Source organism: Macrobrachium nipponense, chromosome 15 (genome assembly GCF_015104395.2).
Source record: "Macrobrachium nipponense isolate FS-2020 chromosome 15, ASM1510439v2, whole genome shotgun sequence".
Lineage (NCBI taxonomy): Eukaryota > Metazoa > Arthropoda > Malacostraca > Decapoda > Palaemonidae > Macrobrachium > Macrobrachium nipponense.
The window spans coordinates 59,273,637-59,298,544 of NC_087208.1; the positions used below are offsets into that span (position 1 = coordinate 59,273,637).

At 43.0% G+C, this 24,908-nt stretch overlaps 2 protein-coding genes across 2 annotated transcripts in view; one reads left to right on the forward strand and one right to left on the reverse strand.

Annotated features, from left to right (window-relative positions):
• The window catches only part of LOC135194991 (dedicator of cytokinesis protein 4-like), a 180,019-nt gene that overhangs the window by 90,488 nt on the left and 64,623 nt on the right, over window positions 1-24,908 (forward strand). The window lies entirely within an intron of this gene.
• Window positions 604-24,901, reverse strand: LOC135194988 (uncharacterized). Its single transcript, XM_064221243.1, has 6 exons — window positions 24,873-24,901; window positions 23,940-24,030; window positions 14,124-15,810; window positions 5,734-5,863; window positions 1,986-2,110; window positions 604-845 (listed from the first exon to the last, which is right to left on the reverse strand). Exons 3-6 carry the CDS (start codon window positions 15,553-15,555, stop codon window positions 604-606), a joined length of 1,929 nt encoding a protein of 642 aa, XP_064077313.1. The 5' UTR covers window positions 15,556-15,810; window positions 23,940-24,030; window positions 24,873-24,901.

Here is a 24,908-nt window from a genome sequence, read left to right on the forward strand (position 1 = left end):
CACTTTATTATCGTTTAACACATTCAATTATGGTTTAAGTGCTTGTTTATGACTCAAATATTAAAAAAAATGTGAGTTTGGCAGACATTTTGAATGCTAGCGCGCAAGCGCACCCAACAATTTTTTTCAAATTTTCACAAAAAAACTTAAAAGAGTATAGCTTTCATATGAAACTAAGTTTAAATCGATATCTTCTTAGAAGCAGAGTAATGAATGATAAACTTTGAGGCCAATTTACTCATTTTTTAAAAAGTGGCATATACGACTCTCTGGTTCTGAGGCCCTCAATTGTGGTCAGTGCTTTCATGGGCGATTCCCGTGAAAGCGATATGGCACTGGAAAGCTAAAATGACCATTTTCAAGCAAAAAAAAAAAAAAACTCAATTAATGCACGTTAAGGTTGCACACCTCACCATGGAGGGAGAAATAAATTAAATATCTGTCCATAATTATTTTATTCTAGAATATCATCTTGATTTACAACAATAAAGTTGGTTTCATATGCACAGAATAATAAATATCTATAAATTATTTTCATAGAACAATAAAATTAAGTATTGGAGTATAAGGTTGTAACTTTTTTGTATTCTTTATGGAAATAATCTAACCATAAAAGTCAAAATCATCATCAGATTCATTGTCTCCTCCACTAACTTCGCAGGACTCTGAATCAGAGTCCAGCTTCAAGTTAAGTGCTCCTGATGGTTTGGACTTCCCTTTCACTGGTTTAGCTCCCCCTGCAGGTACAGGGGCAGTTTCCTTGGCTATAGGTGGCTTTGACTCTGAATCTGGGGTTTCTGTCAACTTTGCTGGTTCTTGCTCCTTCTCTGAGGCATCTGGTTTCTCTACAAGAAAGGGAAAGCAATTAAAAACAACCTGTCTGTCCCAAAACTGTTGCGAAGAACTGCTTGAATAAACAAATTACTTAAACTCACTGCAATTCCAAAAAGCTTTTTTTTTTTTTTTTTTTTTTTTATTATTGCAAACACAACTTTTAGCACCATTTTTTATGGTAGGTGGTGTGAATCTTACACACTGTGCTTCTTGGAAAGGTCAAAAGAACTGCCTCCAGGTAGGTAGTATATATGTGCTTATGATCCACTTCAGTCCACAGTGATTAAATGACTTATTTTGAGTTTGTGCTGGCACGTTAGCTGCTCAAACTCTTCCTTAGACTGAATTGTTAAAGATGACCAACATTTTTTTCCTTCCCTTTATATCTTTTCATCCATTTCCCCAACAATTGTAAATCATTTTCAGTCACTGTGAATACGTTACTACGGGGTTCTGTAAAGCAGCCAGGCTTTTAATGTATTTTGTTGCCAAGGCTCATTACACTTGCTGCTCCTGGTTCCAGAGCCACTGAAGTTTCTGCTGCCCCTACTCAGTTGTTTTGAATGTGAATGTAATTTTCAATTCAATGGCTGCTCTCCCAACATTGCTGGTAATGTTGCAGCTAATCAGACACCATAAAAAGTGAGGCAGTTAACCATTAGGAATCTAAGGTAACCATATGAGCATGCACTAACCTATCAGAAGCAATTGATCATTTTAGCATTTACCAAGTTTAGTGTCTTAAGTTTATTCCTTTTATATAATGAGCAGGTTGTTTAAAAGATTCATTTGGTAAAAAAAAAAATAAAAAAAAAATGCAAAAAGGTAACATATGAATCATTCTTGGTACCAAATAGACGTAAATTTACTGTTGCTTTCTAATCATTTAACATTCCTCTTCAGAATACTTCCCAGAAAATCATCATAAAAACTATTATGTAGAAAAAAATATTATCACTCAATAGATGATAGGATTGCCTCAATGAAAACTGAGCTGAGGGCCAAATTGATAACGTGCTTAAAATTTTTTTTTTTTTTACACCAGTATTCTTAAAAGGTGTTATTTTTCAACTCTAAGAACTGAGATTCAGATAGTATACTCTTCAATATCTTGTAACAAATTTAGACAAACTAAATCATCAATCAAATACCGTCTTTGCCCTTCGTCATTGCCACTTGTATAGCAGCTTCCACACTGTCAACACTATCAGTGTCTGTACTTGGAGGTTTAGGCCGCAATGATGGAATACTTGATGCAAAAGGTCGGAATGTTGGTCTGTAAATTAAGAAGAAAAATCAAGAGTAACTTGAGTACCTGAAATCTAATTCACTTTTGCATTATAAAGGATTACATTAACAGCAATAAAACAGACACCCATTCCTGACTCTATGGAAAAATGAATAGAACTTATGAAAGTACACCAGGAATTTTTTTTACATTTTTGAAAAATGAAATTTTGTTTCAAGTTTTATACTGCAATGAATGTAGTATTACCTTTATTTTCAACATGGAGTTATCAGTAAATTTCTATCAATTGAGATAGGCTTCCTAAATATCTCATCGCTGTTCAGTATGAAGCTTCACTATATACAATGAGCCTTTGTCCAACTGACAGGGAAAGGGGAGACCTATGCATAGAACAATGGTTTGTATGTACTGAGGCAAATGAAAATATACACACGATATAAAATCACTGTTTTATGAGTCAAACATTTACTTAAGGAAGGCAACTACACTACAGTGTATTCTCTCCAAATGTAAACTAGATAAGATATCAGGATTTCAAATTGACACCATTAGTCTGGTATGAGCTAACCTAGAATCGGTATGGAAGGTTGTCTGCCCTGTTAAGGACAGTGAGGTACAATGTAAGAACTTAATAGCCATCTTGAAAGCCCAAAACAAGCTTAGGCATGAACTAACTCACAACCTGAATTTGGAACAATTTCACATCCCTAAGTAGGTTATCAATGTTCTCTGCCTTCTACAAGAGTATCAGTGGGCCAACTCAACCTTATTTGCCATACTGCAATAGACATCCTTACTTACATTGACTAATTACGTATCTACATTTCACAACATACTTTACCAACGGCTAGTCCATTACAGTACCTTAATAACCTGAATTTTGTTGTTGACCCTTCAACCTTCAGTGAGCGCACAACATAACCAACTCAAGCCACTTCACTGGGTTTATAGGTCTCATAATGACCTGCCATTTGCATTTGAACTAGTAAAGCTTCTTGATGGGTTGCAGTAAACACGTTTTTTTTCACAAGCCAGAGGTGTAAACCTTGCCATTTAAATTCTTCCATTTTATTTTTCAGTCCTTCCTCTACACAAGAAGAGTAACCTCCAAAGGATAATTTTTACCAAAGGGTACGCCAATTAAAAAGCTCCTCTCTATTCAAATCACCTTCCAGTCTAAGCAGATGTTTGGCTCAAATATAGAAACGGATACTGCGAATATAAAAATACATACTTTTATTAACTGTTGCAAGGACAAACCAGTTTTACAATCAGGTACCTCTCTCTTATCCAACTATGCACACATATTTATGAAAGTAAAGCTTCAAACAAAGCAACATAAGTCAAAAGTTGCAATTAAATTCTACTTCAGTACCATTTCTCATCCCTTGAGATGAATGATGTTCATAATTACAAATGTCTTTGCTAGCTTTCCTCTGAACTAATAGAGCAAACAGATTCAAGTAAGGTGGGTGTCATGGTAATTGCTTTATAGAAAAGAAAGATCAGTTACAAGAAAGGAAAATGCATTTTCTTCAAGTAGGTCTGCAGCAGAGAGGCATTCGCGCACGTGTTGGAGGAGCCTGTTCTCATGATTGTTCTAGAATCGCCAGGCGTGCTGTGGAACACACAGGCATCGACATGTCGTGAGAAACGCCGCGATTTCTGATCCATACTTCTTCGAGATTCTTCTAAATTGTTCCGGTCATCTCTGGAGCCTGTGACGTTCGCTGGTAGGCCCAGCCCCCAGGTAACCGTATAAATACAAATGACGAAGTAGGATAGAGCAGATATCATCTAGTAAGAGATCAGCAGCAAGAGATCATCAGTTAGAGGACATCAGAGAGCAGAGATCAGAGCAGAGATCCCCAGAGAGAGACAAGAGAAGAAGAAACAGACGAAGGATCAGAGAGGAAAAGGCGCTTGAGAGTTTGGTCGAATTCTGGTCAAGTCGTCATCAGGGAGTGGACGACAGAGTTATTTCGATGTTGAGCAAACCTTCAGAGAAGAAACGTTCTACAAGAGGTCTCGAGGAGTTCCTGCCTTTGAGTATCAAGAATAGACATTGTTTTCTGCAGTGGTGTCAGGAAATGTGTCAGGAAGACGTCCGAAGTAATAGTTCTCCTTTGTGAAGCCGTCGCTTCGAGGATTGATTGTCAACCGCTGAAAAATTGGCCAGCAAGTATTTTCATTACCTCACTGTTTCCCTCAGTTCAGCAGAGTAAGATTTTACTTTTTTTATGTAAATAGGAGAAACCATTCTGGATTTATCTTTGTTAGTAAGCTTGTAAATAAACCTTTGATCTGTTTGTGTATCTTTCTATATTCGTATCCCCAGTTTCAACTGTTGGTGTTGAATCCTTTTTGTTTATTTAATACTGAACCTGAGGCGGCCCTCTCGGGGTCCGTGACAGGTGGTGTTACATTGGCAGCACAATTTAAGTTTGAAAAAAGAAGATACACTTTCTACACATTTGAGAGTGAGCACAGAACAATGAATTGATCAACTTTACTGGAAAGGGTCAATGTACCATGGTATTTGCATTTTGAGGATACAGTTCCTTAACAAATATATATCCACCACATATCCACATTTCCTTGTCAGTTTTGGTCTTATTTGCATGCGTTTGCAACATCATTATCCGATTTAAAAAAAAAATACCATCTCCACTTGTCAGTGTACGTAGTATCAGAATATCAATAAAAATAAACACTTCTGATTAAGAACATGATAGAAGTTCACCAGATGACATGTTAGAAAGTTGAGTCTGAATTCATGAAGCATTACAGCATGGTTGGGTTATAAGACCCAGCTATTTGCCAAAGTAAAAATCAGCATCACTGGAAATGTAAGGTAGCCTACATGCAGTCACACGGATTTTTTTTCAGCGTATGACACCCTGCAACCAATACTGTCACCAGATGCACTTGCTCTATCACTTGAACTAAATTGTTTCTTCAAAATCTAGCATTGTATCCTAGATATGTTAGCAATAAGGGTCCAATAGAACGGTAGTTAACAATTTTCCTACTGTACTGATTTAGAGTATTTTTTCATCAACTGTGAACATATTGGATAGGTTATGCTCCCAGTGCAAACAACAGTGACAATCTTTGGCAGCAAAAAGACAAAATTGCAAGTAACGTCACTTCTGTCATCACTGCTGGCATCTTTGGGCTGGGAAAATCTGGCAGAGAGATGCAAAAAAGGTGCTAAAAGTATGGTTAAGCACAGTGCCTTAACTTTAAGAGTGAGAGGCGATCTTAAATTACCACATTAAATTTCTTTTATCCTTTCAATAATATTCTATATATGTAATCTACAATACATTATGAAATTAGTTTACCTCTACTACAAGAATCCCACCATCCAAGCCTGTGCTAATCTAGCATAGTTCTTTCTAATCCTTTGAATATTTTGCAGGGGTTTTATCACTTCCTGAAATGACCATTATTTTTACCTGTCTACATATGTTCAAGTATGCAGGTCCAATCTACAACCCAACAGATGATTCAAACACTCAATATTATGGTAACAATGCTGTCAAATCTAAGAAAATGGAAGCAAACATCTTATGATCTAAAAATATATACTGTACCAGCCCTCATAATTCATCAATAGAAAGACACCTTATTTCATAAATACTTACTTCTTTACCAGATTCCCTCTCACAGCTAGAGCAGACATTTGTCCCTCAATATCATCACTGTCACTTTCAGTAGGAATCCCTGGTCCTCCAACAGACATATCACCCACAAGGTTTTTGTAAGCTCTTGATGCTGACAGGAAAATAACAAAATTAATACTAAATCACATAAAGCAGTTATTTAATTGATGGTGGGGTTAAAGCTGAAGGAACATCACCCTCTCAAGTGACAATATAACACCAATCAGAATACCTGAGTTTATTTATCTCTTATTTAATTGGCTGAGATCGATAATCTCTTCTATCAATCCCTATTTCTGGGTGCTCTTGGCACTTTAGATTTGTATTGGAACAATTATCTTAAAATAAGGATGCTTTCTCCTTGGTTTTACTTCTTAACAAGGTTGAACAGAAGGAAATTAATCTAAACAATAACTCTAACCTCACCCCCTTCATGAAAAAATACTATTCATTTTTGCCAAAAGATAGACCTCACTCCTTACTCTACCAAATATTTCAATTATCAATCATGTAAAGATACATGTACGTACATTTAATGATCATTTACTACTAATAAGAGGGGTTAAAAGTCATAAAAATTCTTTCTGGGCTCAGCCTGTGTCGCTCTGTGAAATGTCCCTTTAGCACTCATTTCTGAGGTATAAATATTGCTATAAATACCAGAGAAAAAGTTAAATGGTAATGCCAGAGTATTCTGGCTGCTTACCTTTATTTTTATTTTAAAGGTGTCGGTATGGTAACTGGGGTGAGTGAAACCACTACCAGAGATCCCTTGCCATTTAGTCTCTTCCTCCTTCAATATCCCTCATCTACAGAGGAGCCGATCTAAGCCCCACTACTCGCTACTACTACGGTTAGCGCCTCGGATCTCATTCCTTTCGATAGCACGATTCACGCTGCACGCGTTCTCTTTGCTTGTGATTGTGTTCTGGAATATCCTGCTTTTTCTTCATCATGGAACGTCAAGCTGTTGCTGCATTCAAGTTAAGTACTGCTATTAATGGTTGACACCTTTTAAGATCTGCCTTTGACACGATAAACCAAATTATTTGGGTTTTTATAGAACGGCGTCCCATGCAGCGCCGTTCCCGCGCCGCTGTGCTCGGCTCGCTTCCTTGTGTTGCTTTGTTTACGTGCTCCAATTGGTCTCCTATACCTGTTGGGCTCGATGCATTGTTTAGCAGTACCATACTTGGATTATCATGATGCATTTGATTGACGTTAATATTATTCATATTTTATTAGTCCATTCACGGGGGATAGCCTTCGACCAAGCACATGCTCTCGGTTCATAGCCTACCACTTAGCCTTCCAGTTTGGATTGTCATACACGCATGTATCTTTCTAGTTGTTAGGTTACCTCTCCTTTAGGCGCCCTTTGTGCGGAGGACCCTGGTCCTTTTGCCCTTTCATCCTCGAGCCACCCTGGCTGCTTGCCCCTCGATTATATCGTCACGGCATCTAGGCTAGCTGCTCGGAGTTGCCAAGCTTTGCCCAATCTTCTCGATTGGGTTTAGCCCAGCTTCTCTAGGACTCAGTTCTTTTTCTCTCACTTCATTTTTACTTCCCTTCCCCCCCGTGTTAGGACAGGATAGTTATTCTATGTGTTATATGTGCATTGAGATGGCATCAGTTGGCCTATAGGCCTCCTTCGTTCGCCTGGCCTTTCTCACCGCGTGTCTGTTCACCCGGCCGTGAGTGTTTCCAGGCGACCGCGTACGAGCCACCTCGCTTCCGACCCCTCCCAGTCACCCCCCATCTCACCCACCTCGGTGGAGTGAAGCTCGCTCACGCTGTCTCAAGCAGCCGATCCGAGTAACTCCCCACCCTCTAGGGGGGATAGGGGGTGGGGAGGCGTCTGGGAGGATACCCTTGAGCTGGCCCGCTACCCTGCCGTTCTCTACCTGGGAGTAGGGGGTGGGAGCCCCTGCTCAGCCGAGCCTTGGTTGGCCACCAGGCTCGATAGAGCTCGGTTCTCTCGCTCGCTGGCCGAGTATCCCTCTTGATATATTCAGCCCATCCTCACTCCGCTCCGGCGGATTCAGGACCCTGGCGTAAGCCAGGCCCAATATTAGGATAGCTGACTTTCATGTATTGAGGCTCCGGCCTTTTTCAAGGGATACCCTATGTTGCATGCATGTTTTATTACACATAATGACATCCATTGCTATTAGTCAAAGTTTTTATGACGGCGGAGTTGTCTAACTCCGCCAGGTATTAACTCCCACCCTGTTCTCGTTATAAGTTATTTACTACGGCGGAGTTGTCAAACTCCGCCATGTATTTTAACTCTCCACCCGGTCACCTCCTGCTCCACACCCGGTGCCTGTTCGGACTACTCCTTACTCCGGCGTAATGGGAATAACTTGTTATCCTGATTCAGTGTAAAAGCTTTAACTCCGGCATCGCCGGAGACACACTGTTTCAAGCCTTTTCCTACTACCCCTGCTGGATGCTTCGACAGGTGCACGGCAACAGAGCAGATCGAGACTGGGACATATTTTATTGTAATATTGTTTGTTAACGCTGGAGTACTCCGGCGTCAATGGCATATCACAACCACGGACCTAGTCCGGAAGGTTGATGATGATACTCATGTATCATTTGACTTACAGGTTACCCATTGCTTGAAGGTAAGCTGCAATGCTGTCCTCCAGGATCCCTGTGGACACGAGGTCTGCCGGACTCATGCCACCTGTGCGGTCCGCCTCAACGAGTCCGTGGTCTGGCACCACGAGAACTGCTTGATCTGCTACGAGTTAGTGGACCAAGTTTCCTCTGAGGTAGGTGACACTCCGGACTAAACACAATGATACAATGAGGATCAATGAAATTTGAGACATTTTGATATGCTTTCTAAAGTAAGTTACTACAGTGGTCCCCCTGTATTCGCGGGGGATGCGTACCAGACCCCCCCGCGAATGTTTGGAACCCCAATAAAAACGCTAAAAACAGCCTATTTTGTTAGTTAAAACTTAAGAAAAACCACTAAAAATTTTCATACTTGGTTTTTTTAATAGTTTTATCACAAAAAGTGCATTTTATGATGAAATTGATAACAAAAACCAGGAATTTGTGGATATTTCTCATAGAAAAATACCGCGAATGCGCGAATTTTCCGCAAATAATGCAGGGAAACGTTCCCGAGAGAAATCCGCGAATGTGTGAGTCCGCGAATCCGGAGAACGCGAATACGGGGGGTCCACTGTATTTAATCTTAAGTGTTAGTCTTGAGTATTAATGATAACCCCTCTTTTACAGGGCGTTCAAGCGGTCCGGGATGCTGCTTTAACCACCCTGAAGGCCTGGGTATGTGGGTTTGGCCGTAACATTGCCAAGGGCCAACCCTACATCCTTTCCAAGGAGATGGCCACTCTCATCTTCCCCGGAGGGAAGAGTACTTCATAGGTGGACCCCAAAGTGGCAGCTCCCTTGATTGCTACTATTCAAGAAGCGGTCGCACAACCCCCGGAGGAGGCGGCCACTCAAGAGAAGGCTCAACCCTCCTCCTCTGACCCCGAGGCATCCTCTGCTAAGGGGTCTAGGTCCAAGGTTCCTAAGGAGAAGGCAGAGCCTTCCCCCTTCGATCCCGATGCTTTCTTTGCAAATATTTCGGCAAATATTATGCAGCAGATGGGCATCATGGTCGGGAACTTGGTTCAGTCCAAGTTCCAAGAAATGTTTGCCGGATTCGATAATCCTTCCCCGGGACCAAGCCCAACAGGCATGGATACGTAACCTAGAAGAGTGGCAATGCACTAACACCAAGGTTATGGCATTCAAGAGCCCGTTTACGATGTTCACCGTAGACGAAGACATGCCTATACCATTCACGTCTAAGGTGGCAGAGTTGACACTGCAGGCAGCCATGAAAGACGAGCCTATGCCTCAGCTCCGGGAGACAGAACCGACTTCCCTTCTGCTCCCCGAAACTGCCGACCACTGAATGGACCTTCCAGCCACTTTCTCGGTAGGTAAGCTTAAGCCGGACTGCGGTATCACGCTTTTCAGCGAAAGGTTACCTAGGCTATCTGAAGGCCTCATACAGACCGTATATGACGCCAGGATGAGGCTCAGCAGGTCTCTCAATTCCCTGACTATGACAGAGGTATCGTCTCTTATCTACGGAGAAGAGGCGCTATTTAAAATCATTGCCAAGTCACTATTGTATTCAATGCAATGTGACTTGTATGATTTCGTCATAGCTCGGCGGAATTGTAGGAAGCATGTGCTGGCGGAAGCTACGATCCGCCACGAGCCCAATAGACTGATCGCCTCATCTATATGGGGCACTGACCTTTTCCCAGCCTCCGTAGTGAACGAAGCGCACTGCGAGGCGACTAGGTTCAACCAGAGCCTAAGGGTTTGTTGGGGACTCGTTTCCAAACGAAAACCGGAGTCTGCCGGAACGAATCCCAAGTCAAAGAAGAGGCCTAGGAAGTTCCAGCACTTCCAGGCCCCCCAACAACAAACTCTCGTACAGGCGGTTCCGGTATCTCAGGTACCGCAACCATCAACCTCCAAGGCGCAGCCACAAAAGCAGTTTGTGCTGTTGACGCAACTGTCTCAGCAAGCACAAGCTTCAACCTCCTATGCTGTCTCTCCTGCTTACAACCCGGCATTTGAAACTCAGCCGTTTCAAGCCTTCATTAGGTTTGGCAGGGTAGCATGAGCTAGGAGGCTCCTTCCATCACCGAGGCGCCGGAAGAGCCACGAGCCGAGGCAGGGTTCCCGTGGAGGACGAGGTGGACGTCCTTCCCACAACCAGTGAGAATCCCCAGGTAGGAGGGAGGCTGTATCTCTATCGGCATCGGTGGAGGTTCAGCAAATGGGCCCAAAGCATCGTGTCCAAAGGTCTAGGGTGAAGTTGGCTTCAAGGCCCCCCTCCATCCAACACCTTTCATCAAGAACCAACAGCGGAATTGGTAGAGTATTCCCAAGAACTCCTTCAAAAAGTAGTATCAAGAGTCAAGAACTTAAAATTTCAAGGTCACTTGTTCAGCTTACCAAAGAAAGACTCAAACAAGCGAAGAATAATCTAGACTTATCCCGTCAAAGACAGTTCCATTGCAATTCCCTCCGCCGGCTTTAGTGATCCACACAGATGCCTCATTAAGTGGCTGGGGAGGCTACTCACAGTACAAAAAGGTACAGGGAACCTGGTCCCTACCATTCCGCCAGATACATATCAATGTACTGGAAGCTTTGGCAGTGTTCCTCACCCTGAAAAAGCTTCATCCAGCCAAGAAGTCTCATATCAAGTTGGTATTAGACAGTGCAGTGGTAGTCCACAGCATAAACAGGGGTGGCTCCAAATCGAGCCACGTGAACCATGTCATGATAGCCATATTTTCCCTGGCAGACAGGAACAAATGGCACCTGTCAGCCACTCACCTAGCGGGAGTAAGGAACGTGGTGGCGGATGCCCTATCACGGTCAGTTCCGCTAGAGTCGGAGTGGACGTTGGACAAGGAGTCATTCAAATGGGTCTGTCAATAAGTACCAGGGCTTCAGGTAGATCTCTTTGCCACGGAGTCGAACCACAAGCTTCCTTGTTATGTGGCTCCCAACCTGGACCCTCTGGCTTATGCCACGGACGCGAAGGCTATAGATTGGAATGTGTGGAAGAAAATTTACCTCTTCCCTCCAGTGAATCTTCTCTTGAAAGTCCTGAACAAACTCAGGACGTTCAAGGGTCACATCGCTCTAATAGCCCCCAATTGGCACAAGAGCAATTGGTTCCCTCTTCTACTGGAATTGGGACTCCGACCTCAACGGATTCCCAATCCCAAATTGACACAACTAGTACAAACGCGGACTGTGTCTGCTTCCTCAGGTATTCAGAAAGCCCTAACTTTATGGACTTCATGAAGTTTGCAGCTCAGAAATATGCCAACATCGATCCTCAGAACATCAGGTTCTTAGAATCTGACAAACGAGAATCGACCTTGCGTCAATACGACTCAGCAGTTCAAGACTCAAATGCACAAACCATGACCACGAATCTGGCCATAACCTTTTTCAGAACACTGTTCGAGAAAGCCGCTAGTACCATTACTACTACCAAATCGGCTCTTAAGAAGATCTTCCAATTTGGATTCAAAATAGATCTAACAGATTCATATCTAGACTCAGACCATCTGAGAGACCCAAGTCGGTCTCATGGTTTTTAAATGATGTCCTTAACGGCTCATGTGATTATATAGCTCTCTTAAGGAAAACATTATTCCTAATAAGTTTGGCCTCAGGAGCCACAATTTCTGAACTGTCAGCTCTATCTAGAGAACCAGATCATATAGAGTTTCTCCCTTCAGGAGAAGTGTTACTTTCTCCAGATTGTCAATTCCTAGGTAAAAATGAGGACCCACAGGATAGGTGGGCCCCATGGAAAATTGTCCCACTTCCACAGGACCCGTCCTTATGTCCAGTTAATTCACTAAGAGCATATTTAAGCAGAACTGCCCTGATATCTTCAGGTCCTCTGTTCATTAGGGAAAAAGGTGGAACTATTTCCTTAAAAGGAATTAGACAACTGATTTTATACTTTATAAAACAGGCTAACCCACAATCCTTCCCACGGGTACATGATGTTAGGGCAGTAGCCACTTCTATTAATTATTTTCAACATATGAATTTTGATGATCTGAAGAAGTACACAGGCTGGATATCTCCGACAGTATTCAAACGCCACTATTTAAAGTCCTTAGAAGCCCTTAAATTTCCCGTAGTCGCAGCCGGAAACACAGTTTCCCCTGACACTGCTTAACTTGGTAGTAAGTAGTTTATTCTATGTCTCTCCTTACACCTCTCTCTCCTACCTGCCTCGCTAGCATTCTTGCTGTAGCTCAGTCGTCATTGTTAGTCGTACTGTACTTGGATGGCACTTTAAATGTATCCCCCCCTATTTTCCTTGTAATGATTTCGGCTTTTTGTTTTGTATCTGGGACTAGTTCCCTAGTTCGCACCATTTGTATTGTATAAGCTTCAACAGGCTTGTTAGCCCTATGTTGTACATAGTTAGCTTTAAGGTTCATTTAAACTTGCTGTTACTCATTACTGTAACATATTTATCTAGATTATAACAATTAATCTTAATCGAGTTTTAATTTACCTTAAACTTAGTTAATTGTATACATCCTTTCTTCCAAGCCTGTGGAGCCAATTCTCTGGTACTATTTCACGAAGCGACACAGGCTGAGCCCAGAAAAGGGGATGTGAACCGGAGGAAAAAAATGAAAAATATTTCTGGGCAAGGACCTGTGTCGCCCAGTGAAATCCCACCCCTTTTTTCTTTTTCCCTCCTTATTTGGCCCAAGCTTGGGTGCTATCTCCAGGAATTAGATCCGAGGCACTAGCCATAGTAGTAGCGAGTAGTGGGGCTTAGATCGGCTCCTCTGTAGATGAGGGATATTGAAGGAGGAAGAGACTAAATGGCAAGGGACCTCTGGTAGTGGTTTCACTCGCCCCAGTTACCATACCGACACCTTTAAAATAAAAATAAAGGTAAGCGAGCCAGAATACTCTGGCATTACCATTTAACTTTTTCTCTGGTATTTATAGCAATATTTATACCTTAGAAATGAGTGCTAAAGGGACATTTCACTGGGCGACACAGGTCCGTGCCCAGAAATAGATTTTTCCTCTGTCAAAATCCCTCTCTCTCTCTCTCTCCTCTCTCTCTCTCTCTTCTCTCTCTCGTCTCTCTCTTCTCTCTCTCTCTCTCTCTCTCTCTCAAACAGAATTTTGCAGTCCTTTTCTAACCCAATAGTTTTATTTGTTTCTTTACCATTTTGATGATGTGTGAAGCCCACTCCTACCCCCACTATTTCTGCAAAAGACTTCTTTTTTATTTCCCTAACCTTTCCGATGCTGAATTGCAGGAACATACAAAACAATGATCTAAATGCAAGTTGGATTCAATCAAAACCAATCATAGTTTCATTTCCCTATCTCTTACAAAGTATGAATCATGACTTTTAAAGGCAACCCAAAACTTTTTTCCATGAAAATTCAAAAAATTTGGTATAACTAATCCCCCCCCTTTTAGAAAAAATCACAACATTCAGCCTTACATAAGGAAAAGAATAAAAACTAGCAAAAACCTTTACAAATTGAAAATTAAATTTTACCTAAGCCAATTCAACTGAGTAATTAAAAAAAAGTGAAGGAAAAAATAAGACTATAATTAACACTTCCAATTATGTACAGCACTGCCTTTCCCAGTATCTAACAGATGTTGGCACTTTCTTTTTAAATCAATTGTATACTCTTGTATTGTATTTCTGAACTCTTAATAAATAAAATTATGAAGCCTGAAATCATTCTAACAATAAGCACCGAACCTGGATTCAGTGAACCTCTCTACTACTCACCAGTAACTGGTATTTCTCTGTCAAAAAAATCAGAGTCATCATCTTCATCAACCTTGTTAGTTATGTTTTGAGGATATGACTTGGAGAAACTGGTCTCTCGAGATGGTGACTGGGTAGTTTCTCCCGGGGTACTTTTTCCAGGAAGTGCTGGTTCGTTTTCTTCACTCGAATCACTTTTCATTGTAACTATCCTCTCACTATCAAGAGAGCCTGGGGTCACGTCTTTTTGTCTCTCTGGAATAGATTCTGATTCTGCTTGGCTACCTGTAGTACTTGGTCTCCGTGAATCACACGCTTCTGGGGTCTGTTTTTCAATGGGGTCTGTTTCAATCTGTTCTGGGGTGTGTTCTTCAATATGATTTGCTTCAATCACCTCTGGGGTCTGTTCTTCAACAGGGTCTGCTTCCATCACATCTGGATCCTTTTGTAATCCTGTGTCAACTGCTTTCATTCCTAAAATAGATCTATCATTATCAACTGCTACATCATTATTGTTCCTTTCATCTGGAACATCATTAAGAATCTGAACATCATGATCACCAATTTTCTCTTCCTCTATAGAATCATACCGATGTGAAAGCTGTTCATCGGCTGGACGAAGTGACTCAGGAACATTTCTCATTTCTTCTTCTTGCTTAATACATGTCTCATGATTAATATCCTCCAATCCCAGGCCCCTTTCATGGGGTGAATGATCATCCAGCACTTCTAGCTCTCTCCTTGAAACTACTTGCTCGGCCGATGGACTTCCTAACTCTTTGTGAGTTGCATGTAGATTTGCACTTCTTATATCTTCCATTTGATTAACATAATCTCTAGATGATCCTAAAGTGACTTGATTATTAGCCGATGCTGGATGAAAATCTGTTCTGGCTACACTTTCCAATGTGGTTTGTACTTCGTGTGATTTGGAGGGTGCTGGTAAAGGATGATGCAAAGGTTGTAAAGATTCTGGTGGATAGTGACCAGAGAGAGTGTGTGGCTGCAAAATGTGATCTTGTGATGACAATCCTTGTGCATGATATGTAAGGTTTGAAGAGGGTTGGGAAAAGGCAGATGCCATTCCATGTCCTTTAATGAAAGCACGGTCATTAGCAGTTGTAATGTTGCTGCTAATCACTCCTATTTCACTGTTTTGGTAACCAGTTCTTAAGGATGTTCTATTCATGTTGTTATTGGATACCTCATCCTCATCATCATGAACAACTACAACCTCTGATATCTGCTCTTTCCCTGGAATTGTTTTTGTTATATACTGGCTTCTATTGCCTTGCACGTGTGCTTGCAAAATTGTCCTCAGAAAGATGGGAGTCACCAGAGGCCCTTTTGGCAAGTGTCTGGGGACTATAGACAGCATTACCTGAATTGTACGCAATATTTTTGTTGGAATAAAGTTGGTTGTAATCTGAAGGACCCAAAACATTTCCTTCATTCTGGGGCACTGATATTCGAGGAAGGTTTATGTGCTCTGCAGTCTGTGGGTAGAGCATCACCATGGGGGCTTGGGCTTTATTGCCTGGTAGTTGTGAACTTGCAGGGATAGTATTGCTTGAGGGATATACATTTTGAAGAGATGGTGAATAGAAAGGAGCAATAGGATGTTGGATTTGCTGTTCATTAAGTTGAAGCGATGTTCTAATAGTACTGATTGCATCTGGCTGAGGTCTAAGTGTGCTACTGAACTGTCCTGCAAAATAAATAAAATAGTTTTTTAGAAATGCGTTAATTATTTTACAGAAGCCTTATTTCCCTGACCACAGAAAACAGACCAAATATTTAATTCCAAATTTCTTATATAAGGCACAGAACTTAACATAATAGATCAACACCATAATATAAAAACTCTGGTTACATTTTAAAGATTTTAATGCTCAAATATGTATACAACAAACATGATATTGTTAAACTACAATAAAGTTTTGTACATACTTACCTGCAGATATACTTAGCTATAGTCTCCGACGTTCCCGACAGAATTTCAAATCTCGCGGCACACGCGACAGGTAAGTCAGGTGGTCTACCTTACCCGCCGCTGGGGGAGGCGGGTGTACTAACCAATCCCCCTTGCTTGTCAAATTTTCTCTTCCCCACCGTCTCCTGAGGGGAGGCTGGTGGGCCATTAATCGTAATATATCTGCCAGGTAAGTATGCACAAAACTTTATTGTAAGTTTAACAATATCATTTTTGTACATGAACTTCCCTGTCAGATATATACTTAGCTGATTGGCAACTTTGGTGGAGGGTAAGAGACAGCTAAATAATACAGGTAAGACGGGAAACAACTAATGTTGTAGGATATAAAAACCTTGGTTCTCACCTTTTCAGGATGAAGACTTCATAGATACTGTCTCTGAGTCTGCATTGCCTGGAGAGCTACAGCTAGGACGTGACCTGTTGCTGAAAGACTCTCGGATCTACCACTGGGATATGTGATCCCCTATTGTGGTAGAATCCAAGTCGGATCCTGTTAAAGGGACCTTGTCCGCTTACATAACAGATCCTTACCACTACCTCTACAAGGAGCCAAAACCCACCAGACCACCTAACCAAAATACAAAGGGTTAATATTACGACAAAAAGAGGTGCCTCCTGCAACCTCTTTCAGACAACCAAAAAAACACAAATACAAAATATAGGGTAACATATAAAAAATTTACACAGGATAAGTTTCAGCTCCCTGCCCAGCACCGAATCCGCCGATACGAAAGGACCCAAGGCGAAGCATTTATCATACGTGATTTTTACATCACGTAGGTAGTGGTTTGCGAAAACCGATTGGCATCTCCAAAAAGTCGCCTCCATCAAGTTCCGCACAGACATTTTTTCCCCCCCCTGAATGCAAGCGAAGTTGCAATGGCTCTCACCTCGTGAGCTTTCACTTTCGTAGTCTAAAATGCTCTTCCTTACAGGCAACATGTGCCTCTGTAATAAGGACTTCTCAGGAAGAAGGAAAGAGCATTCTTCGACATGGGCCGAGTGGGTCCTTTACGGAGCACCAAAGCACATCTTGATTAGCCTTAAGTTGTTCCTTCCTCTTAAGGTAATACTTCATAATTCTCATAGGCAAAGAGTTTCTTTCAGGCTCTTCCCCTACCAGAAAAGATAAATCACGAACTTTAAAGCTCCTGGGCTAAGGACGTGATGGGTTTTCATTTTTTTTGTCTTTGCAAGAAACCCTGGAAGAAACGAACACACCATAGAATCTTCCTTAAACCCGACATTGCCCTCAATAGCTTGGAGCTCACTCACCCTCTTAGCTGTAGCTAGGGCCAAAAGGAAGAGAGCCTTCTTCGTCAGGTCCTTGAAAGAGGCTGAGCCAGGAGTTCGAATCTAGACGATCCAAGGAATTGTAGACCTACGTCTAGATTCCAGTTCGGTACAACACGAGGACGCTTAATGGCTTCAAATAATCTAATAAGATCATGCAGGCCCTTATCATCGGAGATATTTAAGCCTCTATGCCGAAATACCGCCGCCAACATACTGCGGTATCCTTAATAGTTGACACAACAAGATGACACTCTTCTTTGAGGAAAATTAGGAAATCCGCAATTTGGTCACAGAGGTACTGGAAGAGGAAATGTTCTTCCTCTTGCACCAACATCTGAAGGACCATCCCACTTTTGACTGGTTATACACGCAAGGTGGAAGGTCTCCTCGCTCTTGCGATTGCTTTAGCAGCTGTTGCTGAAAAGCCTTTTGCCTTTTCTGGCTGACCAGACTTTGGACAGTCTGAAGCCAGTCAGACTGAGAGCGAGGAGATTTTGTGGTACCTGTCGAAGTGGGGTTGTCTGAGTAGATCGCTCCTTAGCGGGAGCGATCTTGGAAGGTCCACTAACCATTCCAGTACCTCTGCGAACCATTCTTGGGCCGGCCAAAAGGGAGCGATTAAGATCATTTTCGTTGAATCGGACTCTAAGAATTTCTTGATGGTTAGCCTCAGGGATCTTGAAGGCGGGAAACAAACGCGTAGACGTCGAGTCCGCTCCAGTCTAGAAGAAGAGCATCTATTGCTAATGCCTCTGGATCCGATATCGGAGAGCAGTAAGGATCCAGTCTCTTGTTCTTCGACGTGGCAAAGAGGTCTATGTGTGGCCTGCCCCATAACTTCCACAGGCTCTGGCATCCTCTCCAAATGAAGGGTCCACTCTGTGGGAAGACCTGATCTTTCCTGCTGAGGAGATCTGCTTCTTACATTCCTTTCTCCCTGCACGAACCTGGTGAGAAGCTTGATTCCCCTTTCTTCTGCCCACAGAAGAAGGTCTCTTGCTGTCTCGTACAGGGAGAAGGAATGCGTCCCCCCCTGTTTCCTGATATATGCCAGAGCTGTAGTGTTGTCCGCGTTGACCTGCACTACCGATCTTCTGACTTTGGGCTCGAAAGCTTTCAGAGCCAACCACACAGCCATCAACTCCTTTCTGTTGATGTGCCAGGCTACCTGGTCCCCCACCCAGGTACCTGACACTTCGCTGGTTCCCAGAGTCGCCCCCCACCCCGTGTCCGACGCGTCGGAGAACAACACCAGGTTGGGGGTCTGGGATTGAAGAGACAGTCCCTTCACAAAGAGGTTGGGATCTGTCCAACCATAAGAGATGTTTCTTGACGTCCTGGGATAACGACAGGGGAGAACGTCAAATCCTGAGAACGACGACTCCCAATTCCGATGAAGAAAAGAATGGAGCGGTCTCAGGTGCAACCTTCCTAGGGAAACTAATTGCTCCAGCGAGGAGAGCGTCCCCAGCAGACTCATCCACTCCCTCACTGTGCATGCTTCTTTCCCTAAGAATTGGTTGTTACTCTCTCGAATCCTCGGGCTATCCTTTCCTAGAGGAAAAGCCCGAAAATTCAGAGAGTTCATCTGTATCCCGAGATACACACACTCTTGTTCGGGAATTAGTGACGACTTCTTGAAATTGACGAGAAGTCCCAACGCCTTCGTCAATTCTAGTGTTACTTGTAAGTCCTTCAAACAACGATCTTCTGAATTGGCCCTTATCAGCCAATCGTCGAGGTACATGGATATCCTCACCCCTTTCAAATGAAGCCATTGAGCTACATTTCTCAAGATCCCCGTGAACACTTGAGGGCCGTCGAGAGGCCGAAACACAGAGCCCTGAACTGAAAAATTTTCCCCCCCATCATGAATCTGAGAAACTTCCTCGAGGAAGGATGGATCGGTACGTGGAAGTAAGCGTCCTGTAAATCCTAGGAAACCATCCAGTCCCCTGGACGAAGTGCTGCTAGCACTGATGAAGGTGTTTCCATCGTGAACTTCTTTTCTACGAAGAAGTTCAGGGCGCTTACGTCCAACACCGGTCTCCATCCCCCTGAGGACTTCGGAACTAGGAAAAGGCGGTTGTAGAAGCCTGATGAACGATGGTCTGTCACTAGTTCGATAGCCCCCTTCTCCAGCATCTGACCTACTGCTAGATGGAGAGCTTGATTCATGATGGGTCTCTATACCTGGCCGTCAGCTCCCTTGGGGTGGTCGTCAAGGGAGGTCTTGCGATGAAAGGGATGAGGTAACCTCTCCTCAAAATTGAAAGGGTCCAAGGATCCGCCCCTTTCTGGGCCCAGACTCTGTAAACTCTAAGAGTCTGGCACCCACCGTTGTTTGAAGGACTTGCAAGTTATTTGGGGCTTTAACTGACTTGGCGAAAGTCTTACCCCTTCTTGAAGGTCTACGACCTCTAAACGTAGAGGTTCTTGAGGAAGAATCTCTCGAAAGGGTTCTCGAAACACTTGACTTTTCCTTCTTAGCCTTGGTAGGGAAGAAGGGCGAGGTTTTCTTTGCCGACTGTGCCAAAAGGTCCTGGGTGGCTTTAGCCGAAGCGATCTCGAAATGTCCTGCACTAGATGTTTAGGGAACACTGAGGCGGACAGAGGAGCAAACAGCAAAGAAGACCTCTGGGCGTGGGAGACAGACTTCGTTAAGAAGGAACAATAAACGGACCTCTTCTTCACGATCCCGGCCCCATACAGGGAGGCGATTTCACTCGCTCCGTCTCTTACCGCCTTGTCCATACAAGACAAAACACACATGAGATCTTCTGGAGAAAAGGACTCTGCACTTCAATTTTCTTGGCTAGGACTCCAACGACCAATCAAGGAAGTTAAATACTCCAGCACTCTGAACATGCCTTTCAGCATGTGATCTACTTCATTCATTGCCCAAGTCGTCTTTGCAGAGTTAAGGGCAGCTCTCCTCGTCGAATCTACCAGCGCCGAAAAATCCGAATCAGCCGAAGACGGTAGACCCAATCCTAAGGACTCTCCTGTTTTCGTACCAGAAACCAGCGCGTCCTGATAACTTCGAAGGAGGAAAAGCGAACATCGTTTTCCCCCGCTTCTTCTTTGGAAGCCATCCAGGAACCAAAACTCCTCAGTGCCTTCTTCATTGAAAGAGTTGGCTTCATCCTCACACAAGAAGAACTCTTCGCTGTCTTCGCCGTTGAAAAAGTGAGTGAGGAGAAGGAGAGCCGTAGGAGTAAGGGAATCCCCAAAAACTTGCAAAAGTAGCTCTGTAAGCTTCTTGTAAGAAGAACACAGCAGCAGAAGTGTTCGGTTCCTCATCCGAAACCTTCTAGGACGTCTTGTCGAGGCGAGCACGGAAGATCCTTAGGTGACGAAGGGATCCTAGTAGGAGTTGAGCGAGAGGTTGGAGAACGCCCTCTCGTAGAAGGTTCACATCCACTGGAGAACGATGAGAAGATCTGGGTGTCTTACGATGAGACTCCCTCTTCGAGGTAGACGGAATCTCAGCGGAAGGAGAGGTAGGGCTCCTACCCGAGAATCCTTGGATACATCCACAGGGCGCTTACGAGGAGGCGAGCGCCTACCAGACTCTGTGCGCCTATCCTGAGGCGAGCGGCTGCCAGGAGAAGAGCGCCTATCGGGAGCAGAGCGCTTGCGTGGCTCTCTATTCTTGTCCAGTTGAGTACGATCAACGGAAGTTCGACTGGAAGGCGAAATGCGCCTACTAGGAGAAGGCTGCTTGCGAGACTCTTGACTTCTAACAAGAGGATAACATTCAGGCGAAGGGCGCTTCAAAAAGCTAACGATCGCCTACCTGGAGAAGGGCGCTTGCGAGATTCCTGGTGCCTACCAAGAGACGAATGGTCAGGAGTAGTGCGTCTAGAAGAGTGGAGAGCGCCTACACGGAGAAGGGCGCTTGAAAAGACTCTTGTTGTCTGCCCCGAGGAGAATAATCAGGAGTAGGACGCCTTAAAAAGAGACGAGTGCCTACTAGGAGATCGACGTGCAGTAGCTCTTGGCGCCTACCTTGCGGGGAGCAGCTAACAGCAGGACGCCTATCAGGCGCACGACTCCTACCAGACTCTTGACGCCTGTAAGGAGAGAAGTCACGATCCGAACACTCGAGGAGAGCGACATCTGGAAGAAGAACGCCTACTTGTAAAAGGGCGCCTTCTAGGTTCTTGAGGCTGCTGAGGAGAAGTCCCACGCGAGGGAGTCGAAGAAATAGCGTGATGTGCAGGCGCAGTGCGCTTACCGGAAGCGGGAATCCAATCTGAGAAAAAACTTCTTTCTCCATAGAGCGTCCGACCGATGTTTGGCGACTTGAAGTCGAAAGGAGAGCCAGGAGAAGCGAGGGCGCTCATGTTGAGCCCCTACCTTCATACGAAAACTCCCCATATGAAGAGACCGCCTAAAAAGAGGAGAAACGATCCTCTGAAGAGCGGCGCCTAGATCTCTTGATCAGAAGAGAAACGTCCTTCTTCCTACGTGATCTAAATGCTAGAGAATCTGCCAGCGCCGTGATCTGAGCTTGAAGTCCCGCGAGTACTCTAGTAGGAGAATCTTGTTGTTCTTCCTCGGAAGCAGGCGCAGAACGAGGAGCGCGAGAAGAAGAATGATCGCAGGATCTCTTGGGTTTCTTCGCCTCCACCGACGATTCTTCCGGGAAAACCTCCGGACTAGAAGCCAAAGGACTGCAGGGAGCCTTCCAAGCCTCTCTTCAACGGGCGCGACGCATCCGGGGAGTTCCAACCTCTCTTCGGAGAGGGAGATGACGAAGAGGAGAAGCAATTGGCGTAGGAGCTCCTTCTTGTAGCGATCCGAGGCAGCCTGGGAGCGTACTTCAGGATCTGCCGAGGGGGACGCCTGACCGGTGGGAGTTTCTCCCTAGCCCTCTTGTGGCTTTCGACTTTCCTACTCCACTGGAACTGGGAGTCTGGAAGAGGTCTAGGCCTAGAGGCACTAAGGATGTCCGGTCAGACGCACCCTCCACAACACTGGGGACACTGCACTGATCACTAACACTCTCCTTACCTTCCAACTGACGAATCTTCTGATCCATAGATAGAATCGTGGCTCTTAGAGCCGCCGCCTCCGAAGACGAATCTTCGGCTTCGGTGCGGGGAGCAGGGGCTGCAACTTGGAGAGAAGGTTCTACTTCTACATTAGTCATAGGATCCACATCCAACTCACTCATTCTAGACCTACTAGAACTTCTAGAGGAAGCCTTACGTACTCTATCAACGTTCCAACTTCCTAACATAAGAAGAGAGAGCCTTATATTCTTCTTCATTCAATACCTTACATTCACTACAAGGGTTAGCAAAAGAACATTCATTCCCCCTGCATTTCATGCAAACCGCCGTGTGAGGGTCCACCGAAGCTTCGCAACCTCACCTTACATCCTTCAAACCGTGTGAGGGTCCACCGAAGCTTTCGGCAACCTCACCTTACATCCTTCAATCACACAAACCCTAAACAAAACAGAAGTTTTAGCTACTGAATCTAGGTCAGACATCGTTAAAGAAAATCAAAATCAAATCAAAACGGCCCACAATTAGCGTATGCCAAGCCAAACAAAGCGAATACGTCAGAAAAGAATCCAAATTAACTCCAGGCAAGCGAGAATCGAAAAAACTATCGAGAGGAACCGACAACAGTTGTTATCGTTCCCGCGACAGAGAAAAATCTGACAAGCAAGGGGGATTGGTTTCATACACCCGCCAACCCAGCGGCGGGTTAAGGTAGGACCACCTGGACCTACCTGTCCCGCGTGTGACCGCGAGATTTGGAAATTCTGTCGGGAACGTCGGAGACTATAGCTAAGTATATATCTGACAGGGAAGTTCATGTACAAAACTAAATAATACTGCAAGACAGAACAGTGCAAACAGAATCGGAAAAAAAATAAAAAGACAAGGATTAAAGGAATAAAATAATAGCGTAAATATTTAAAAGAAAGCAAAACAAAAGTATAAGAGTCAAGTGAGGAAACTGCAATTCCAAAACAAATAAGATCTAAAGATCTTTGAATCTAAGGCATCTATATATACAGAGGATGTTGAATGTCCAAGCAAAGAAGAACAAAAAATCCAATAAAATGTCATTTGACAGTGCTTTAGTTTACTTTATTAGTGACCTCTAAAGCTTCTTCCATACAAATGTTTGATGACTTTGAATACCAATAATTATGAGCTTCCTTTGTTCTATAGGTGGTGTCCGATAATATAACTACAGAAATATTATTTAAAAATGGCCTTTAAAATATACATAAAAACATTCCAAAGACACATAAAGGGGCTGTAAATTCTTGAATATAAAACCAGGCAAACATTGAATAAAGATATAATCATTCAACCATGAGAAATAAAATAGTGGTATCATCAATTTTTTTTACAAAGAGCAATCCAATGTAAGGTGGCTCTGATTATTGTATTTCAACTTAAATTATCATTGTAGATGCCCATTACAAATAAACTAACTACCATTCCTCTGCTGGTTCAACCTAAATAGAATCAGAAGTGTAGTTTTTACAATTCCCTTAATTATGAACTACTTACCTGGACCACTAATATTTTGGACACCATAACTTGAAGTACCAACATAGGCAGGCACTTGATTTGAACTGGTTACAAGCAGCTCAAATTGACGCTGAAATAAATAAATTTATGTTTAATTTAAAGAGTTTTCTAAGAATGAATATAACTCTAGGTATACAGCATGGTTCAAATTACGTATGTGTACGTACTACAATATTAAACTATTGTTTACACACTAGTATAGGGAACTTTACATGATGGTAATTAATATTTGGCAAATAGTCAAATAACTAACTTTGAAAATGATGTTTCTAAACAGGAAAAGACCATAAACGTCTTATTTGCAATGCTAGTTTCTTTTAAGTACTAGTACTCTCACCTCTAACTCTAACTATGAATCTTACATTCAAATTTGCCCCTTCAATGAAAAAAAAATGTTCTAGTATACTAACTACATAAGTTCTAGTTCAAAAACTTTACTTTACACAAGTTTCATACAATACAAAGCATGTATGTACTGGTATAATATAAAATGTAGAGATTCTGGTTCATAAACTTTACAGGTCTGGTACTGTTAAGTGCACATCTAACCTCTGTAACAGACATACATTTGAAGACTATAGAAGCTATAGACTGGATGAGAGGTACTGCTAAAGATTCAAAGGCTTTCTGGAAGCATTAATGCTGGAGACACATTACAAATATAAAAAGTTAAAACTGGATAACGTCTGCAAAAATGCACTTTTGTGTCTAAACCACAATTAGTAATTGGTAACTCTTATCTGGCGCTATCCAACACACATTTTTCGCAGAAATTCTTGACAATACAGCACCATTTTTCTTGTGAAGTATTGAATAAATTAAAAACCTTGATGTCTACACTACATCATAATTCTCCAATGGATATTTAGCTGCAGTTTAAAAGAAAATGAAATATATAAAAGAATATTTTACCTTCTTTTGGCGTAGTCTTTCAGTTCTAGACCTCTA

Bases quoted from the DNA above. Each gene is read 5' to 3' on its own strand.
- LOC135194988 (XM_064221243.1), bottom strand. From the start codon at position 15,555: ATGAAGGAAATGTTTTGGGTCCTTCAGATTACAACCAACTTTATTCCA. The intron at 2,111-5,733 runs GTAAGTATTTAT...CTTAATTTACAG, and splicing joins AGAGGGAATCTGGTAAAGAA to ACCAACATTCCGACCTTTTG. The intron at 846-1,985 runs GTATTTGATTGA...CCTTTCTTGTAG, and splicing joins AATGACGAAGGGCAAAGACG to AGAAACCAGATGCCTCAGAG.